This window comes from Oratosquilla oratoria, chromosome 23 (assembly GCF_046742065.1).
Source record: "Oratosquilla oratoria isolate Oo_2021 chromosome 23, ASM4674206v1, whole genome shotgun sequence".
Classification (NCBI taxonomy): Eukaryota; Metazoa; Arthropoda; class Malacostraca; order Stomatopoda; family Squillidae; genus Oratosquilla; species Oratosquilla oratoria.
The window spans coordinates 45,496,228-45,514,591 of NC_134799.1; the positions used below are offsets into that span (position 1 = coordinate 45,496,228).

At 56.6% G+C, this 18,364-nt stretch overlaps 1 protein-coding gene across 1 annotated transcript in view; it reads right to left on the reverse strand.

The window, feature by feature from the left end:
* Window positions 1–810: 810 nt before the first annotated feature.
* The window catches only part of LOC143037788 (speckle-type POZ protein-like), a 26,237-nt gene continuing 8,683 nt past the window's right edge, over window positions 811–18,364 (reverse strand). The window contains exon 2 of the mRNA XM_076206341.1: window positions 811–1,112. Coding sequence (XP_076062456.1) covers window positions 811–1,112 — 302 coding nt within the window. The remainder of the gene's footprint in view (window positions 1,113–18,364) is intronic.

Consider the following 18,364-nt stretch of genomic DNA (forward strand, 5'->3'; position numbering starts at 1 on the left):
ACAATTTGCTTCACCCTTTCACGCCACTCTTGAGGCAAACTGCACCATTTACCAATTGTTGGGAAGGTAGATTGAAAATGAATCAATAAAAATACATTAAATCTCATCCAAAGATATAAACACAGCGAGTAAACACCCATTTGTTATTTACATCCAACATGCACACTTACATATTTTCATACAAACCAACAAACTTTCAGAGACAACTCCCCTCCATCTACCTCTATTTTCATTTCAAGTACAAAATCAATAAAAGCTCCTGTGTCAAGGGGTGGGGGATGGGCCGTAACTATTGCCCATAGCATAAAGAGTGTACCATTAATCATTTAAACACAAGAAAATGGGAAAGGAATCTTTCATAATCCCAACATAATACCTAAATATGAGTATAGAATGGGGGACTAGATTTCTGATGTGCTCTTATTCACACACGAGCACACATGGAGCGCGCGTACACACACACACACACACACACACACACCCTACGTACCTGTATTATATACATTTTCATGTACACAAAAAACAGCATGTAAAAGAATTGAATGGCTCTGCCATAGCAAGTATTTCCACAATACCGTCACAGCAGCAATGTTGGACTTGTGGTGTCTACTCTTACACTTTTTCAGACAGGAACTACACTTGCTCAGAATCTACTGTGGGTTCATAACCCTAATTTACCCGTTCCTAAGCCCAGATCTAGATGGTCATCGCCAGGAAGACAGCATTTCCAAGTCTCTCTTCTGGGCCTACAACCAAGAGGTCCAACTTCCTGGCACTAATTTCAACACTTGCATGCAGAGGTTCCTGCACCTAACGTCGGTTAGCCAACCTAACGGAGAAGTCCACAGCGATGTTCGGTCGTTCCGTGACGAGCTGGGTCCAGGCTTCAAGGGCCGTCACCTCCCTGGCGTTGGCGACAGCAAACTCGAGGGCCGCATCGCGAAGCTCAAGGGCGCGGTACTTGTCGGCCAGGAAGAGCAGGTCCGCGCAGGTCTCCGGGGTTATAATTCGGGCCAGGTGGTCCTGGCAGGCGTGAGCCAGGGAGGGAACGTTGTACCGAATCCCAGCTACCAACAGCGCCTGAGCGTAAATGGGAAGCATGGGCGCGTGGCCTGTAGGATGTGAATACATGTAAATTATAACCTTGTGTTCTTGAAGTCAAACACGGATGATTGTGTGGGTAGTTTACAAACACTCACGATGACCTAATAACTAATTTGTCATCTCCATACTACTTGTTTGGTGGATTCCCAGATGAGGCAAAGAAATATGCGGCTCCATCCTGCTTTCACCAAAATGGCGAGGTAAAGGTCAATTAAACTGAATAAAGCGAAAGCTAGAAGGTGCGACGAGGGGAGGGGAGAAGAGGAAAAATGGAAGCTGGAATGGGACAAAGGGAGGCAGGGGTGAGAACAGTGGATGGAAGGATCGAAAAAAGGGGGTCGGGGGACAAGAGAAAAAAAAAACGGGGTGGGGGACAAAAAAGGGGGTGGAGGGACCGAGAACAAGAAAAGGGATGGGGGAACCGAGAGAAAGTGGGGTAGGGGTACAGAGAGGGAGAGAGAGAGAGAGGGAGAGAGAGGAGAGAGATGAGAGACAAAGGGGGGGAGAGAGAGAGAGAGAGAGGAGAGACAGAGAGAGGAGAGGGAGAGAGAGAAGAGAGGGAGAGGAGAGGAAGAGGAAGAGAGGGAGAGGAGAGGAAGAGAAAGAGACAGGAGAGGGAGAGAGAGACAGGAGAGGGAGAGAGACGAGAGGGAGGGAGAGAGAGGAGAGGGAGGGAGAGAGAGGAGAGGGAGAGGGAGAGAGGAGAGGGCGAGAGAGGAGAGGGCGAGAGAGGAGAGGGAGAGAGAGAGAGGAGAGGGAGAGAGATAGAGAAGAGGGAGAGAGAGAGAGAAGAGGAAGAGAGAGAGGGGAGAGGGAGAGAGAAGAGAGAAAAGGAGAGAGATGAGAGAGAGATGAGAGGGAGAGATGAGAGAGATGAGAGAGAGAGGAGGAGAGAGATGAGAGAGAGAGGAGGAGAGAGGGAGAGAGAGAGGAAGAGAGAGAGGAGGAAGAGAGAGAGGAGAGAGGAAGAGAGAGAGGAGAGGAAGAGAGAGGAAGAGGGAGAGAGGAAGTGAGAGTGGAGAGAGGAAGAGAGAGTGGAGAGAGGAAGAGAGAGTGGAGAGGGAGAGAGAATGGAGAGGGAGACAGAGAGAGGGAGAGAGAGAGGAGAGACAGAGAGGAGAGACAGAGAGGAGAGGGAGAGGAGAGGGAGAGAGAGACAGGAGAGGGAGAGAGAGGAGAGGGAGGGAGAGAGAGGAGAGGGAGGGAGAGGAGAGGGAGAGAGAGACAGGAGAGGGAGAGAGAGGAGAGGGAGGGAGAGAGAGGAGAGGGAGGGAGAGAGAGGAGAGGGAGAGAGAGAGGAGAGGGAGAGAGAGGAGAGGGAGAGAGAGAAGAGGGAGAGAGAGAGAGAAGAGGGAGAGAGAGAGGGGAGAGGGAGAGAGAGAGAAGAGAGAAAAGAAAAAGGAGAGAGATGAGAGAGAGATGAGAGGGAGAGATGAGAGATGAGAGAGAGAGAGAGGAGGGAGAGAGAGATGAGAGAGAGGAGAGGGAGAGAGAGAGAGGAGAGGGAGAGAGAGGAGAGGGAGGGAGGGAGAGAGGAGAGGGAGGGAGAGAGGAGAGGGAGGGAGAGAGGAGAGGGAGGGAGAGAGGAGAGGGAGGGAGAGATGAGAGGGAGGGAGAGATGAGAGGGAGGGGGAGATGAGAGGGAGGGGGAGAGATGAGAGGGAGGGGGAGAGAGAGCAGAGGGAGGGAGAGAGAGAGCGGAGTGAGGGAGAGAGAGAGAGAGCAGAGTGAGGGAGAGAGAGAGAGAGCAGAGGTAGGGAGAGAGAGAGAGCAGAGGGAGGGAGAGAGAGAGAGCAGAGTGAGGGAGAGAGAGCAGAGTGAGGGAGAGAGAGAGGAGAGAGCGAGGAGAGAGAGAGGAGAGGGAGGCGGAGAGGGAGAGAGGAGTGGGAGGCGGAGAGAGGGGGAGAGAGAGGGGGAGAGAGAGAGGGGGAGAGGGAGAGAGGGGGAGAGGGAACGAGAGAGGGGAAGAGGGAACGAGAAGGGGGAAGAGGGAACGAGAGAGAGGGGAAGAGAGAGAGAGAGAAGAGGGAGAGAGAGAAGAGGGAGAGAGAGGAAAGGGAGGGAGAGAGAGAGAGGGAGAGAGATAGAGGAGGGAGAGAAAGAGGAAAGGGAGAGAGAGAGAGGAGAGGGAGAGAGAGAGAGGAGAGGGAGAGAGAGATAGGAGAGGGCTACAGAGAGAGAAATGGTGTTGGGGGTCAGAGGGAGTGAGGAAGGGAGTAGGGGTACAGAGAGAAAAGGGGTGGGGGGAACGGAATAGAAATAGGAGTAGGGGTACATATATTAAAGGGGGGTAGGAATAGAAAAGGATAGTAGGGGAGAGAGAGAGAGAGAGAGAGAGAGGAGAGGGAGAGAGAGAGAGGAAGAGAGAGAGGAGAGGGAGAGAGAGAGGGAGAGAGAGGAAGAGAGAGAGGAGAGGGAGAGAGGAAGACAGGGAGAGAGAGAGGAGAGGGAGAATGAGAGAGGGAGAGAGAGAGGAAAGTGAGAGAAAGGAAAGTGAGAGAAAGGGAGAAGGAGAGAGGAGAGGGAGAGAGAGGGAGAGAAAGAGAGGAGAGAGGGAGAGAAAGGAGAGGGAGAGAGAGAGAGGGAGAGAGAGAGGAGAGGGAGAGAGAGAGGAGAGGGAGAGAGAGAGAGGAGAGGGAGAGAGAGAGAGGGGAGAGGGAGAGAGAGAGAGGGGAGAGGGAGAGAGAGGGGGGAGAGGGAGAGAGAGGGGGGAGAGGGAGAGAGGGGGGGAGAGGGAGAGAGAGAGGAGAGAGAGAGAAGGGGAGAGAGAGAGAAGGGGAGAGAGAGAGGGGGAGAGAGAGAAGAGAGGGGGAGAGAGAGAGGAGAGGGGGAGAGAGAGAGAGGAGAGGGGCAGAGGGAGAGAGGAAGAGAGTGAGAGAAAGTGAGACAGAGAGAGGAGAGTGACACAGAGAGAGGAGAGTGAGACAGAGGGAGAGAGAGAGGAGAGAGGAAGAGAGAGATAGAGAAGAGAGGGAGAGAGGTAGAGGGAGAGGTAGAGGGAGAGGTAGAGGGAGAGGGAGAGAGAGAGAGGAGAGGGAGGGAGAAAGAGGAGAGGGAGGGAGAGAGAGGAGAGGGAGGGAGAGGAGAGGGAGGGAGAGAGAGGAGACGGAGGGAGACAGAGGAGAGGGAGAGAGAGAAATGAGAGGGAGAGCAAGGAGAGGAACAGAGAGAGAGCAGAGGGACAGAGAGGAGAGAGAGAAAGAGAGGAGGAGAGAGAGAGGAGAGGGAGGGAGAGGGAGGAGAGGGAGCAGGAGGAGAAGGAGAGGGAGAGAGAAGAGAGGGAGAGAGAGAAGAGGGAGAGAGGAGGGAGAGAGAGGAGAGGGACAGAGGGAGAGGAGAGGGAGGGAGAGAGGAGAGGGAGGGAGAGAGGAGAGGGAGGGAGAGAGGAGAGGGAGGGAGAGAGGAGAGAGAGGGAGAGAGAGGGAGAGAGGAGAGAGTGGGAGAGAGGAGATGGAGGGGGAGAGGAAAGGGAGAGAGAGAGGAGAGGAAAGGGAGGGAGAGAGGAGTGGGAGGGAGAGAGAGAGAGGAGAGGGAGAGAGAGTGAGAGTGAGGAGAGGGAGAGAGGAGAGGGAGAGAGATAGAGAGGAGAGATGGAGGGAGGGAGAGAGAGAGAGAGAGAGGAGAGGGAGAGAGAGAGAGAGAGAGGAGAGGGAGAGAGAGAGAAGAGAGGGGGAGAGAAGAGAGGGAGAGAGAGGAGAGGGAGGGAGGGAGAGAGAGGAGAGGGAGGGAGAGAGAGAGGGAGAGAGAGAGAGAGAGGGAGGTAGAGAGCGGAGAGGGAGGGAGACAGAGGAGAGGGAGAGATAGAGAAGAGAGTGAGAGAGAGATAGGAGAGGGAGAGAGAGAGGAGACGGAGAGAGAGAGAGGAGACGGAGAGAGAGAGAGAGAGAGGGAGGAGAGGGAGAGAGAGAGAGAAGAGAGAGGGACAGAGAGAGAAAAGAGGGAGAGAGAGGAGAGGGAGAGAGAAAAGGAGGGAGAGAAGGAGAGAGACAGAGTGGGAGAGAGAGGAGAGGGATAGAGGAAAGGAGAGGGATAGAGGAGAGGGAGAGAGAGAGGTGAGGGAGAGAGAAGAGAGGGAGAGAGAGAGAGGAGAGGGAGAGAGAGAGAGAGGGGAGAGGGAGAGAGAGAGAGAGGGGAGATGGAGAGAGAGACGGGAGATGGAGAGAGAGAGGGGAGATGGAAAGAGAGAGGGGAGAGGGAGAGAGAGAGGGGAGAGGGGAGAGGGAGAGAGAGAGGGGAGTGGGAGAGAGAGGAGAGGTAGGGAGAGAGAGGAGAGGAAGGGAGAGAGAGGAGAGGGAGGGAGGGAGAGGAGAGGGAGGGAGAGAGAGAGAGGAGAGGGAGGGAGAGAGGGGGAGGGAGAGAGAGGAGAGAGATAGAGGAGAGAGAGAGAGGGGAGTGGAGAGAGAGAGAGGAGTGGGGAGAGAGAGGAGAGGTAGGGAGAGAGAGGAGAGGAAGGGAGAGAGAGGAGAGGGAGGGAGGGAGAGGAGAGGGAGGGAGAGAGAGAGAGGAGAGGGAGGGAGAGAGAGGAGAGAGAGGAGAGGAGAGAGAGAGAGAGGAGAGGGAGAGAGAGAGAGGAGTGGGAGAGAGAGGAGAGGTAGGGAGAGAGAGGAGAGGAAGGGAGAGAGAGGAGAGGGAGGGAGGGAGAGGAGAGGGAGGGAGAGAGAGAGAGGAGAGGGAGGGAGAGAGAGGTGAGGGAAGGAGAGAGAGGAGAGGGAAGGAGAGAGAGGAGAGGGAGGGAGAGAGAGGAGAGGGAGGGAGAGAGAGGAGAGGTAGGGAGAGAGAGGAGAGGAAGGGAGAGAGAGGAGAGGAAGGGAGAGAGAGGAGAGGGAGGGAGGGAGACAGAGGAGAGGGAGGGAGACAGAGGAGGGGAGAGAGAGAAATGAGAGGGAGAGCGAGGAGAGGAACAGAGAGAGCAGAGAGCAGAGAGAAAGAGAGGAGGAGAGAGAGACAGAGGGAGAGAGAGAGGAGAGGGACAGAGGGAGAGGCGAGGGACAGAGGAAGAGGAGAGGGAGGGAGACAGGAGAGGGAGGGAGAGAGAGGAGTGGGAGGGAGAGAGAGGAGAGGGGGAGAGAGGAGAGGGGGAGAGAGGGAGAAGGAGGGAGAGAGAGGAGAGGGAGGGAGAGAGGAGAGGGAGGGAGAGAGAGGAGAGGGAGGGAGAGAGAGGAGAGGGAGGGAGAGGAGAGGGAGGGAGAGAGAGGAGAGGGAGGGAGAGGGTGGAGAGGGAAGGAGAGAGAGGAGAGGGGAGGAGAGGGAAGAAGAGAGAGGAGAAGGAAGGAGAGAGAGGAGAAGGAGGCAGAGAAAGGAGAGGGAGGAGAGAGAGAGAGATGAGGGGGAGGGAGGGAGAGAGGAGAGGGTGGGAGAGAGGAAAGGGAGAGAGAGAGGAAAGGGAGGGAGAGAGGAAAGGGAGGGAGAGAGGAAAGTGAGAGAAAGGAAAGTGAGAGAAAGGGAGGAGAGAGGAGAGGGAGAGAAAGAGAGGGAGAGAGAGGAGAGAGGGAGAGAAAGGAGAGGGAGAGAGAGAGGAGAGGGAGAGAGAGAGGAGAGGGAGAGAGAGAGTAGAGGGAGAGAGAGAGAGGAGAGGGAGAGAGAGAGAGGGGAGAGGGAGAGAGAGAGGGGAGAGGGAGAGAGAGGGGGGAGAGGGAGAGAGAGAGGAGAGAGAGAGAGAGAGGAGAGAGAGAGAGAAGGGGAGAGAGAGGGGGGGAGAGAGAGAAGAGAGGGGGAGAGAGAGAGGAGAGGGGGAGAGAGAGAGAGGAGAGGGGAAGAGGGAGAGAGGAGGAGAGTGAGAGAAAGTGAGAGGAGAGTAACACAGAGAGAGGAGAGTGAGACAGAGGGAGAGAGAGAGGAGAGAGGAAGAGAGAGATAGAGAAGAGAGGGAGAGAGAGGAGAGGGAGAGGGAGAGAGAGAGAGGAGAGGGAGGGAGAGAGAGGAGAGGGAGGGAGAGAGAGGAGAGGGAGGGAGAGAGAGGAGAGGGAGGGAGAGAGGAGAGGGAGGGAGAGAGAGGAGAGGGAGGGAGAGAGAGGAGAGGGGGAGAGAGAGAGAGGAGAGGGGAAGAGGGAGAGAGGAGGAGAGTGAGAGAAAGTGAGAGGAGAGTAACACAGAGAGAGGAGAGTGAGACAGAGGGAGAGAGAGAGGAGAGAGGAAGAGAGAGATAGAGAAGAGAGGGAGAGAGAGGAGAGGGAGAGGGAGAGAGAGAGAGGAGAGGGAGGGAGAGAGAGAGAGAGAGGAGAGGGAGGGAGAGAGAGAGGAGAGGGAGGGAGAGAGAGGAGAGGGAGGGAGAGAGAGGAGAGGGAGGGAGAGAGAGGAGAGGGAGGGAGAGAGAGGAGAGGGAGGGAGACAGAGGAGAGGGAGAGAGAGAAATGAGAGGGAGAGCAAGGAGAGGAACAGAGAGAGAGCAGAGGGACAGAGAGGAGAGAGAGAAAGAGAGGAGGAGAAAGAGAGAGAGGAGAGGGAGGGAGAGGGAGGAGAGGGAGCAGGAGGAGAGGGAGAGAGAAGAGAGGGAGAGAGAGAAGAGGGAGAGAGGAGGGAGAGAGGAGGGAGAGAGAGGAGAGGGACAGAGGGAGAGGAGAGGGAGGGAGAGAGGAGAGGGAGGGAGAGAGGAGAGGGAGGGAGAGAGGAGAGGGAGGGAGATAGAGTGAGAGAGAGGGAGAGACGAGAGAGTGGGAGAGAGGAGATGGAGGGGGAGAGGAAAGGGAGAGAGAGAGGAGAGGAGTGGGAGGGAGAGAGAGAGAGGAGAGGGAGAGAGAGGGAGAGTGAGGAGAGGGAGATAGGAGAGGGAGAGAGATAGAGAGAGAGGAGAGATGGAGGGAGGGAGGGAGAGAGAGAGAGAGGAGAGAGAGAGAGGAGAGTGAGAGAGAGAGAAGAGAGGGGGAGAGAAGAGAGGGAGAGAGAGGAGAGGGAAGGAGAGAGAGGAGAGAGAGGGAGGGAGGGAGGGAGGGAGAGAGAGAGAGGGAGGTAGAGAGCGGAGAGGGAGGGAGACAGAGGAGAGGGAGAGATAGAGAAGAGAGTGAGAGAGAGATAGGAGAGGGAGAGAGAGAGGAGACGGAGAGAGAGAGAGGAGACGGAGAGAGAGAGAGAGGAGAGGGAGAGAGAGAGAGAAGAGAGAGGGACAGAGAGAGAAAAGAGGGGGAGAGAGGAGAGGGAGAGAAGGAGAGAGAGAGAGTGGGAGAGAGAGGAGAGGGATAGAGGAAAGGAGAGGGATAGAGGAGAGGGAGAGAGAGAGGTGAGGGGGAGAGAAGAGAGGGAGAGAGAGGGAGGAGAGGGAGAGAGAGAGAGAGGGGAGAGGGAGAGAGAGGGGAGATGGAGAGAGAGAGGGGAGATGGAAAGAGAGAGGGGAGAGGGAGAGAGAGAGGGGAGAGGGAGAGAGAGAGGGGAGAGGGAGAGAGAGAGGGGAGAGGGAGAGAGAGAGGGGAGAGGGAGAGAGAGAGGGGAGAGGGAGAGAGAGAGGGGAGAGGGAGAGAGAGGGGGGAGAGGGAGAGAGAGAGGGGAGAGGGAGAGAGAGAGGGAGAGGGAGAGAGAGAGGGGAGAGGGAGAGAGAGAGGGGAGAGAGAGAGAGGAGAGAGAGAGAGAGAGGAGAGGGAGAGACGAGGGAGAGAGAGAGAGGAGAGGGAGAGAGAGAGAGGAGAGGGAGAGACAGACAGGGAGAGAGAGAGAGAGAGACAGGAGAGGGGGAGAGAGAGAGGAGAGGGGGAGAGAGAGAGGAGAGGGGGAGAGGGATAGAGGATGAGAGAGAGGAGAGTGAGACAGAGAGAAGAGAGTGAGACAGAGAGAGGAGAGAGACAGAGGGAGGAGAGTGCGACTGAGAGAGGACAGTGAGACAGAGGGAGAGAGAGAGGAGAGAGGAAGAGAGAGAAGAGAGGGATAAAGAAGATAGGGAGAGAGAGGAGGGGGACTGAGATGAGGGGGACTGAGATGAGGGGGACAGACAAAGAGGAGAGGGAGAGAGAGAGAGGAGAGTAATAATAATAATAATAATAATTCCTTTATTCCAATTTTCATTGGGTATTCTTTACATTATTTACAATATTCACAAGAGCATTACATAGTGATACATATTTTTGTACACATAAAACATGAAAGTAAAAACTAAAGACTTTATAATAGTACAAAATGAGAGGGAGGGAGAGAAAGGAGAGGGAGGGAGAGAGAGGACAGGGAGGGAGAGAGAGGACAGGGAGCGAGAGAGAGGGAGAGAGAGGAGAGGGAGGGAGAGAGAGGAGAGGGAGGGAGAGAGAGAGAGGAGAGGGAGGGAGAGAGAGGAGAGGGAGGGAGAGAGAGGAGAGGGAGGGAGAGAGAGGAGAGGGAGGGAGAGAGAGGAGAGGGAGGGAGAGAGAGGAGAGGGAGGGAGAGAGAGGAGAGGGAGGGAGAGAGAGGAGAGGGAGGGAGAGAGAGGAGAGGGAGGGAGAGAGAGGAGAGGTAGGGAGAGAGAGGAGAGGAAGGGAGAGAGAGGAGAGGGAGGGAGGGAGACAGAGGAGAGGGAGGGAGACAGAGGAGGGGAGAGAGAGAAATGAGAGGGAGAGCGAGGAGAGGAACAGAGAGAGCAGAGGGACAGAGAGGAGAGAGGGAGAGAGAGAAAGAGAGGAGGAGAGAAAGAGAGGAGGAGAGAGAGACAGAGGGAGAGAGAGAGGAGAGGGACAGAGGGAGAGGCGAGGGACAGAGGAAGAGGAGAGGGAGGGAGACAGGAGAGGGAGGGAGAGAGAGGAGTGGGAGGGAGAGAGAGGAGAGGGGGAGAGAGGGAGAAGGAGGGAGAGAGAGGAGAGGGAGGGAGAGAGGAGAGGGAGGGAGAGAGGAGAGGGAGGGAGGGAGAGAGAGGAGAGGGAGGGAGAGAGAGGAGAGGGAGGGAGAGAGAGGAGAGGGAGGGAGAGAGAGGAGAGGGAGGGAGAGGGTGGAGAGGGAAGGAGAGAGAGGAGAGGGGAGGAGAGGGAAGGAGAGAGAGGAGAAGGAAGGAGAGAGAGAGAGAAGGAGGCAGAGAAAGGAGAGGGAGGAGAGAGAGAGAGAGGAGGGGGAGGGAGGGAGAGAGGAGAGGGTGGGAGAGAGAAAAGGGAGAGAGAGAGGAAAGGGAGGGAGAGAGGAAAGGGAGGGAGAGAGGAAAGGGAGGGAGAGAGGAGTGGGAGGGAGGGAGAGAGGAAAGGGAGGGAGAGAGGAGTGGGAGGGAGAGAGAGAAGAGAGGGAGAGAGAGTGAGGAGAGGTAGAGAGAGGGGGAGAGAGAGAGGAGAGGGAGAGAGAGAGGAGAGGGAGAGAGAGAGGAGAGGGAGAGAGAGAGGAGAGGGAGAGAGAGAGGAGAGGAGAGGGAGAGAGAGAGAGGAGAGGGAGAGAGAGAGGAGAGAGAGAGAGAGGACAGAAAGAGAGGAGAGGGAGAGAGAGGAGAGGGAGAGAGGAGAGGGAGAGAGAGGAGAGGGAGAGAGAGGAGAGGGAGAGAGAGGAGAGGGAGAGAGAGGAGAGGGAGAGAGAGGAGAGGGGGAGAGAGGAGAGGGGGAGAGAGGAGAGGGAGGGAGAGAGAGAGAGAGAGGAGAGGGAGGGAGAGGAGAGGGAGGGAGAGAGAGAAGAGAGAGAGGAGAAGGAGAGAGAGAGAGGAGAGGGGGAGAGAGAGGGGAGACGGAGAGAGAGAGAGAGGAGACGGAAAGAGAGAGAGGAGACGGAAAGAGAGAGAGAAGAGAGGGAGGGAGAGAGGAGATGGAGGGAGAGTGGAGATGGAGGGAGAGAGAAGATGGAGGGAAAGAGGAGAGGGAGGGAGAGAGGAGAGGGAGAGAGAGAAGGAGAGAGAGGAGAGGGAAGAAGAGAGAGGGAGAGAGGAGAGGGAGGGAAAGAGGAGCGGTAGGGAGAGAGGAGAGGTAGGGAGAGAGGAGAGGGAACGAGAGAGGAGAGGGAGGGAGAGAAAAGGGATGGAGAGGAGAGGGAGAGGAGAGGGAGGGAGAGTTAGGAGAGGGACAGATATAGGAGAGGGAGAGATAGATAGGGAGAGAGAAAAGAGAGAGGGAGACAGTGAGGAGAGGAAGAGAGAGAAGAGAGGGGTAGAGGTAAGTGAGGGAGAGAGAGGGAGAAGAGGGAGAGAGAGAGGAGAGGGAGAGAGAGGAGAGGGAGAGAGAGAGGAGAGGGAGAGAGGAGAGGGAGAGAGAGTGGAGAGGGAGAGAGAGGAGAGGGAGAGAGAGAGGAGAAGGAGAGAGAGGAGAGGGAGAGGGAGGAGAGGGAGAGGGAGGAGAGGGAGAGAGAGACAGGAGAGGGAGAGAGAGAGGAGAGAGAGAGAGGAAAGGGAGAGAGAGGAAAGGGAGAGAGAGGGAGAGAGAGGGAGAGAGAGGGAGAGAGAGAGAGGAGAGAGGAGAAGGAGAGAGAGAGGAGAGGGAGAGAGAGAGGAGAGGGAGAGAGAGAGGAGAGGGAGAGAGAGAGGAGAGGTAGAGAGAGGAGAGGGAGAGAGAGGAGAGGGAGAGAGAGAGGGAGAGAGAGGGAGAGAGAGAGGAGAGGGAGAGAGAAGGGGAGAGAGAGGAGAGGGAGAGAGAGGAGAAGGAGAGAGAGGAGAGGGGGGTACAGATAAGGGAGGGAGAGAGGAGAGGGAGAGGGAGAGAGAGAGAGGAGAGGGAGGGAGAGGTAAGGAGAGAGAGGAGAGGGAGAGAGAGAGATAGAGGGGGGGAGAGAGAAGAGAGGGAGAGAGAGAGGAGAGTGAGAGGAGAGGGAGAGAGAAGGAGAGAGAGAGGAGAGAGAAGAGAGAGGAGAGGGAGAGAGAGAGGAGAGGGAGAGAGAGGGGAGAGGGAGAGAGAGGGGAGAGAGAGAGAGAGGGGAGAGAGAGAGAGGAGAGGGAGAGAGAGAGAGGAGAGGGGGAGAGAGAGAGGAGAGGGGGAGAGGGAGAGAGAGAAAGAGGAGAGGGAGAGAGAGAAAGAGGAGAGGGAGAGAGACGAGAGTGAGACAGAGAGAGGAGAGGGAGACAGAGAGAGGAGAGTGAAACAGAGGGAGAGAGAGAGGAGAGAGGAAGCGAGAGAAGAGAGGAAGAGAGAGGATAGGGACGAAAGGAGAGGGTGAGAAAAAGAGGAGAGGGAGAGAGAGAGAGGAGAGGGAGAGAGAGAGAGAGGGAGAGAGAGAGAGAGAGAGAAAGGAGAGGGAGGGAGAGGAGAGGGAGGGAGAGAGGAGAGGAGAGGGAGGGAGAGAGAGGAGAGGGAGTGAGAGAGGAGAGGGAGTGAGAGAGGAGAGGAAGGGAGAGAGAGGAGAGGGAGGGAGAGAGAGGAGAGAGTGGGAGAGAGGAGAGGGAGGGAGACAGAGGAGAGGGAGGGAGAGAAAGGAGAGGGAGGGAGAGAGAGGAGAGGGAGGGAGACAGAGGAGAGGGAGGTAGACAGAGGAGAGGGAGGTAGACAGAGGAGAGGGAGAGAGAGAAATGAGAGGGAGAGCGAGGAGAGGAACAGAGAGGAGAGAGGGAGAGAGGGAAAGAGAGGAGAGAGAGAGAGAGAGGAGAAAGAGAGAGAGGAGTGGGAGGGAGGGAGAGAGGAGCGGGACAGAGGGAGAGGCGAGGGACAGAGGGAGAGGAGAAAAGGGAGAGAAAAGAGGGAAGGAGAGACAGAAGAGGGAGGGAGAGAAAGGAGAGGGAGGGAGAGAGAGGAGAGGGAGGGAGAGAGAGGAGAAAGAGGGAGAGGGAGGAGAAAGAGGGAGAGAGAGGAGAGGGAGGGAGAGAGAGGAGAGAGAGGGAGAGAGAGGAGAGAGAGGAGAGGGAGGGAGAGAGAAGCGAGGGAGGGAGAGAGAAGCGAGGGAGGGAGAGAGAGGAGAGAGAGGAGAGGGAGGCAGAGAGAGGAGAGGGAGGAGAGAGATAAAGGAGAGGGAGAGAGAGAGAGGAGAGGGAGAGATGAAGAGGGAGGGAGAGATGAGAGGGAGGGAGAGATGAGAGGGAAGGAGAGAGGAGAGGGTGGGAGAGAGGAGAGGAAAGGGAGGGAGAGAGGAGTGAGAGGGAGGGAGAGAGAGAGAGGAGAGGGAGAGAGATTGAGGAGAGGGAGAGAGATTGAGGAGACGGAGAGAGAGGAGAGAGAGAGGAGAGGGAGAGAGAAAGGAGAGGGAGAGAGAGAGAAGAGAGTGGGAGAGAAGAGAGGGGAAGAGAGGAGAGGGAGAGAGAGGAAAGGGAGGGAGAGAAGAGAGGGAGAGAGGAGATGGAGGGAGAGAGGAGATGGAGGGAGAGAGAAGGGAAAGAGGAGAAGGAGGGAGAGAGGAGAGGGAGAGAGAGAAGACGGAGGGAGAGAAGACGGAGGGAGAGGAGAGGGAGAGAGAGAAGACGGAGGGAGAGGAGACGGAGGGAGAGGAGAGGGAAGAAGAGAGAGGGAGAGAGAAGAGAGAGGGAGAGAGGAGAGGGAGGGAGAGAGGAGAGGTAGGGAGAGAGGAGAGGTAGGGAGAGAGGAGAGGTAGGGAGAGAGGAGAGGGAGAGAGAGAGGAGAGGGAGAGAGAGAGAGAGAGGGAGAGAGAGAGGAGAGGGAGAGAGGGAGGGAGAGAAGAGAGGGAGGGAGAGAGGAGAGGGAACGAGAGAGGAGAGGGAACGAGAGAGGAGAGGGAGGGAGAGAGGAGAGGGAGGGAGAGGAGAGGAAGGGAGAGAAAAGGGATGGAGAGGAGAGGGAGGGAGAGTTAGGAGAGGGAGAGGAGAGGGAGGGAGAGGGACAGATATAGGAGAGGGAGAGAGAAAAGAGAGAGGGAGACAGTGAGGAGAGGAAGAGAGAGAAGAGAGGGGTAGAGATAAGTGAGGGAGAGAGAAAGAGGAGAGGGAAAGAGAGGGAGAGAGAGAGAGGAGAGGGAGAGAGAGAGAGGAGAGGGAGAGAGAGAGAGGAGAGGGAGAGAGAGGAAAGGGAGAGAGAGAGGAGAGGGAGAGAGAGGAAAGGGAGAGAGAGAGGAGAGGGAGAGAGAGGAAAGGGAGAGAGAGGAGAGGGGGAGAGAGAGGAGAGGGAGCGAGGAGAGGGGGGTAGAGATAAGGGGAGAGAGGAGAGGGAGAAAGGGAGAGGAGAGGGAGGGAGAGGGAGGGAGAGAGAGGAGAGAGACAGAGAGACTGACAGAGGAGAGACAGACAGAGAGAGGAGAGGGAGAGAGAGGAGAGACAGACAGAGAGAGGAGAGGGAGAGAGAGAGAAAGGAGAGAGGAGAGAGAGGAGAGGGAGAGAGAAAGGAGAGAGGAGAGAGAGAGAGAAAGGAGAGATAGAGAGATAGAGGAGAGGGAGAGAGGGAGAGAGAGAGGCGAGAGGAAGAGAGAGAAGAGAGGGAGAGAGAAGACAGGGAAGGAGAAGAGAGGGAGTGAGAGAGAGGAGAGGGAGTGAGAGAGGAGAGGGAGTGAGAGAGGAGAGGGAGTGAGAGAGGAGAGGGAGTGAGAGAGAGGAGAGGGAGAGAGAGAGAGGAGAGGGAGAGAGAGAGGAGAGGGAGAGAGAGAGGAGAGGGAGAGAGAGAGGAGAGGGAGAGGGAGAGGGAGAGAGAGGAGAGGGAGAGAGAAGAGAGGAGAGGGAGAGAGAAGAGAGGGAGAGAGAAGAGAGGGAGTGATAGAGGGGAGAGGGAGTGAGAGAGAGGAGAGGGAGAGAGAGGAGAGGGAGAGAGAGAGAGAGGAGAGGGAGAGAGAGAGAGGAGAGGGAGGGAGAGAGAGGAGAGGGAGGGAGAGAGAGAGGAGAGGGAGGGAGAGAGAGAGGGGAGGGAGAGAGAGAGAGGAGAGGGAAGGAGAGAGAGAAGAGGGAAGGAGAGAGGGGAGGGAAGGAGAGAGGGGAGGAGGGAGAGAGAGGAAAGTGAGGGAGACAGAGGAGAGGGAGAGAGAGAAAGGAGAGGAAGAGAGAGAAAGGAGATGGAGAGAAAGAGAGGAGATGGAGAGCGAGGAGAGGAACAGAGAGAGAGGAGAGGGACAGAGAGGAGACAGGGAGAGAGAGAGGAGACAGGGAGAGAGAGAGGAGACAGGGAGAGAGGAGAGAGAGAGAGGAGATGGAGAGAGAAAGGAGAGGGAGAGAGCGAGAGGAGAGTGAAGAGAGGGAGAGAGAGAGAGAGGAGAGGGAGAGAGAGAGAGAGGAAAGGGAGAGAGAGAGGAGAGGGAGAGAGAGAGAGAGAAGGAAGAAGAGAGAGGAGAGGTAGAGAGAGGAGAGGTAGAGAGAGGAGAGGTAGAGAGAGGAGAGGGAGAGAGAGAAAGAGGAGAGGGACAGAGGTAGAGGAGAGGGAGCGAGAGAGAGGAGAGGGAGCGAGAGAGAGGAGAGGGACAGGAGAGAGGGAGAGGGACAGGAGAGAGGGAGAGAGAGAGGAGAGAGGGAGAGAGAAAGGAGAGGGAGAGAGAGAGAGAGAGAGGGAGAGAGAGAGAGACAGAGAGAGGAGAGGGAGACAGAGAGAGGAGAGGGAGACAGAGAGAGGAGAGGGAGACAGAGAGAGAGGAGAGGGAGACAGAGAGAGAGGAGAGGGAGACAGAGAGAGAGGAGAGGGAGACAGAGAGAGGAGAGGGAGACAGAGAGAGAGGAGAGGGAGACAGAGAGAGAGGAGAGGGAGAGAGAGAGAGAGGAGAGGGAGACAGAGAGAGAGGAGAGGGAGACAGAGAGAGAGGAGAGGGAGACAGAGAGAGAGGAGAGGGAGACAGAGAGAGAAGAGAGGGACACAGAGAGAGAGGAGAGGGAGACAGAGAGAGAGGAGAGGGAGACAGAGAGAGATAGGAGAGGGAGACAGAGAGATAGGAGAGGGAGACAGAGAGAGAGGAGAGGGAGACAGAGAGAGAGGAGAGGGAGACAGAGAGAGAGGAGAGGGAGACAGAGAGAGAGGAGAGGGAGACAGAGAGAGAGGAGAGGGAGACAGAGAGAGAGGAGAGGGAGACAGAGAGAGAGGAGAGGGAGACAGAGAGAGAGGAGAGGGAGACAGAGAGAGAAGAGAAGGAGACAGAGAGAGGAGAGGGAGACAGAGAGAGGAGAGGGAGACAGATAGAGGAGAGGGAGACAGAGAGAGGAGAGGGAGACAGAGAGAGGAGAGGGAGACAGAGAGAGAGGAGAGGGAGACAGAGAGAGAGGAGAGGGAGGGAGAACGGAGAGGGAGGGAGAGAGGAGCGGTAGGGAGAGAGGAGAGGTAGGGAGAGAGGAGAGGTAGGGAGAGAGGAGAGGGAGAGAGAGAGGAGAGAGAGAGAGAGGGAGAGAGAGAGGAGAGGGAGAGAGGGAGGGAGAGAAGAGAGGGAGGGACAGAGGAGAGGGAACGAGAGAGGAGAGGGAACGAGAGAGGAGAGGGAGGGAGAGAGGAGAGGGAGGGAGAGGAGAGGAAGGGAGAGAAAAGGGATGGAGAGGAGAGGGAGGGAGAGTTAGGAGAGGGAGAGGAGAGGAGAGAGGGACAGATATAGGAGAGGGAGAGAGAAAAGAGAGAGGGAGACAGTGAGGAGAGGAAGAGAGAGAAGAGAGGGGTAGAGATAAGTGAGGGAGAGAGAGAGAGGAGAGGGAAAGAGGGAGAGAGAGAGAGGAGAGGGAGAGAGAGAGAGGAGAGGGAGAGAGAGAGAGGAGAGGGAGAGAGAGGAAAGGGAGAGAGAGAGAGGAGAGGGGGAGAGAGAGGAGAGGGAGCGAGGAGAGGGGGGTAGAGATAAGGGGAGAGAGGAGAGGGAGAAAGGGAGAGGAGAGGGAGGGAGAGGGAGGGAGAGAGAGAGAGGAGTGGGAGAGAGAGGAGAGAGACAGAGAGAGACTGACAGAGGAGAGACAGACAGAGAGAGGAGAGGGAGAGAGAGGAGAGACAGACAGAGAGAGGAGAGGGAGAGAGAGAGAAAGGAGAGAGGAGAGAGAGGAGAGGGAGAGAGAAAGGAGAGAGGAGAGAGAGAAAGGAGAGATAGAGAGATAGAGGAGAGGGAGAGAGGGAGAGAGAGAGGCGAGAGGAAGAGAGAGAAGAGAGGGAGTGAGAGAGAGGAGAGGGAGAGAGAGAGGAGAGGGAGAGAGAGAGGAGAGGGAGAGAGAGAGGAGAGGGAGAGAGAGAGGAGAGGGAGAGAGAGAGGAGAGGGAGAGAGAGAGGAGAGGGAGAGAGAGAGAGGAGAGGGAGAGAGAAGAGAGGAGAGGGAGAGAGAAGAGAGGAGAGGGAGAGAGAAGAGAGGGAGAGAGAAGAGAGGGAGTGATAGAGGGGAGAGGGAGTGAGAGAGAGGAGAGGGAGAGAGAGAGAGGAGAGGGAGAGAGAGAGAGAGGAGAGGGAGAGAGAGAGAGGAGAGGGAGGGAGAGAGAGGAGAGGGAGGGAGAGAGAGAGGAGAGGGAGAGAGAGAGGAGAGGGAGGGAGAGAGAGAGGGGAGGGAGAGAGAGAGAGGAGAGGGAAGGAGAGAGAGGAGAGGGAAGGAGAGAGAGAAGAGGGAGGGAGAGAGAGGAAAGGGAGGGAGACAGAGGAAAGGGAGGGAGACAGAGGAAAGGGAGGGAGACAGAGGAAAGGGAGGGAGACAGAGGAAAGGGAGGGAGACAGAGAAAGGAGAGGAAGAGAGAGAAAGGAGATGGAGAGAAAGAGAGGAGAGGGAGAGCGAGGAGAGGAACAGAGAGAGAGGAGAGGGACAGAGAGGAGACAGGGAGAGAGAGAGGAGACAGGGAGAGAGAGAGGAGACAGGGAGAGAGGAGAGAGAGAGAGGAGATGGAGAGAGAAAGGAGAGGGAGAGAGCGAGAGGAGAGTGAAGAGAGGGAGGGAGAGAGAGAGAGAGGTGAGGGAGAGAGAGAGAGAGGAGAGGGAGAGAGAGAGAGAGGAGAGGGAGAGAGAGAGGAGAGGGAGAGAGAGAGGAGAGGGAGAGAGAGAGAGAGAAGGAAGAAGAGAGAGGAGAGGTAGAGAGAGGAGAGGTAGCGAGAGGAGAGGGAGAGAGAGAAAGAGGAGAGGGAGCGAGAGAGAGGAGAGGGAGCGAGAGAGAGGAGAGGGAGCGAGAGAGAGGAGAGGGACAGGAGAGAGGGAGAGGGACAGGAGAGAGGGAGAGAGAGAGGAGAGAGGGAGAGAGATAGGAGAGAGGGAGAGAGAGAGAGAGAGAGGGAGAGAGAGAGAGACAGAGAGAGGAGAGGGAGACAGAGAGAGAGGAGAGGGAGTCAGAGAGAGGAGAGGGAGACAGAGAGAGAGGAGAGGGAGACAGAGAGAGAGGAGAGGGAGACAGAGAGAGAGGAGAGGGAGACAGAGAGAGAGGAGAGGGAGACAGAGAGAGAGGAGAGGGAGACAGAGAGAGGAGAGGGAGACAGAGAGAGAGGAGAGGGAGACAGAGAGAGAGGAGAGGGAGACAGAGAGAGAGGAGAGGGAGACAGAGAGAGAGGAGAGGGAGACAGAGAGAGAGGAGAGGGAGACAGAGAGAGGAGAGGGAGACAGAGAGAGGAGAGGGAGACAGAGAGAGGAGA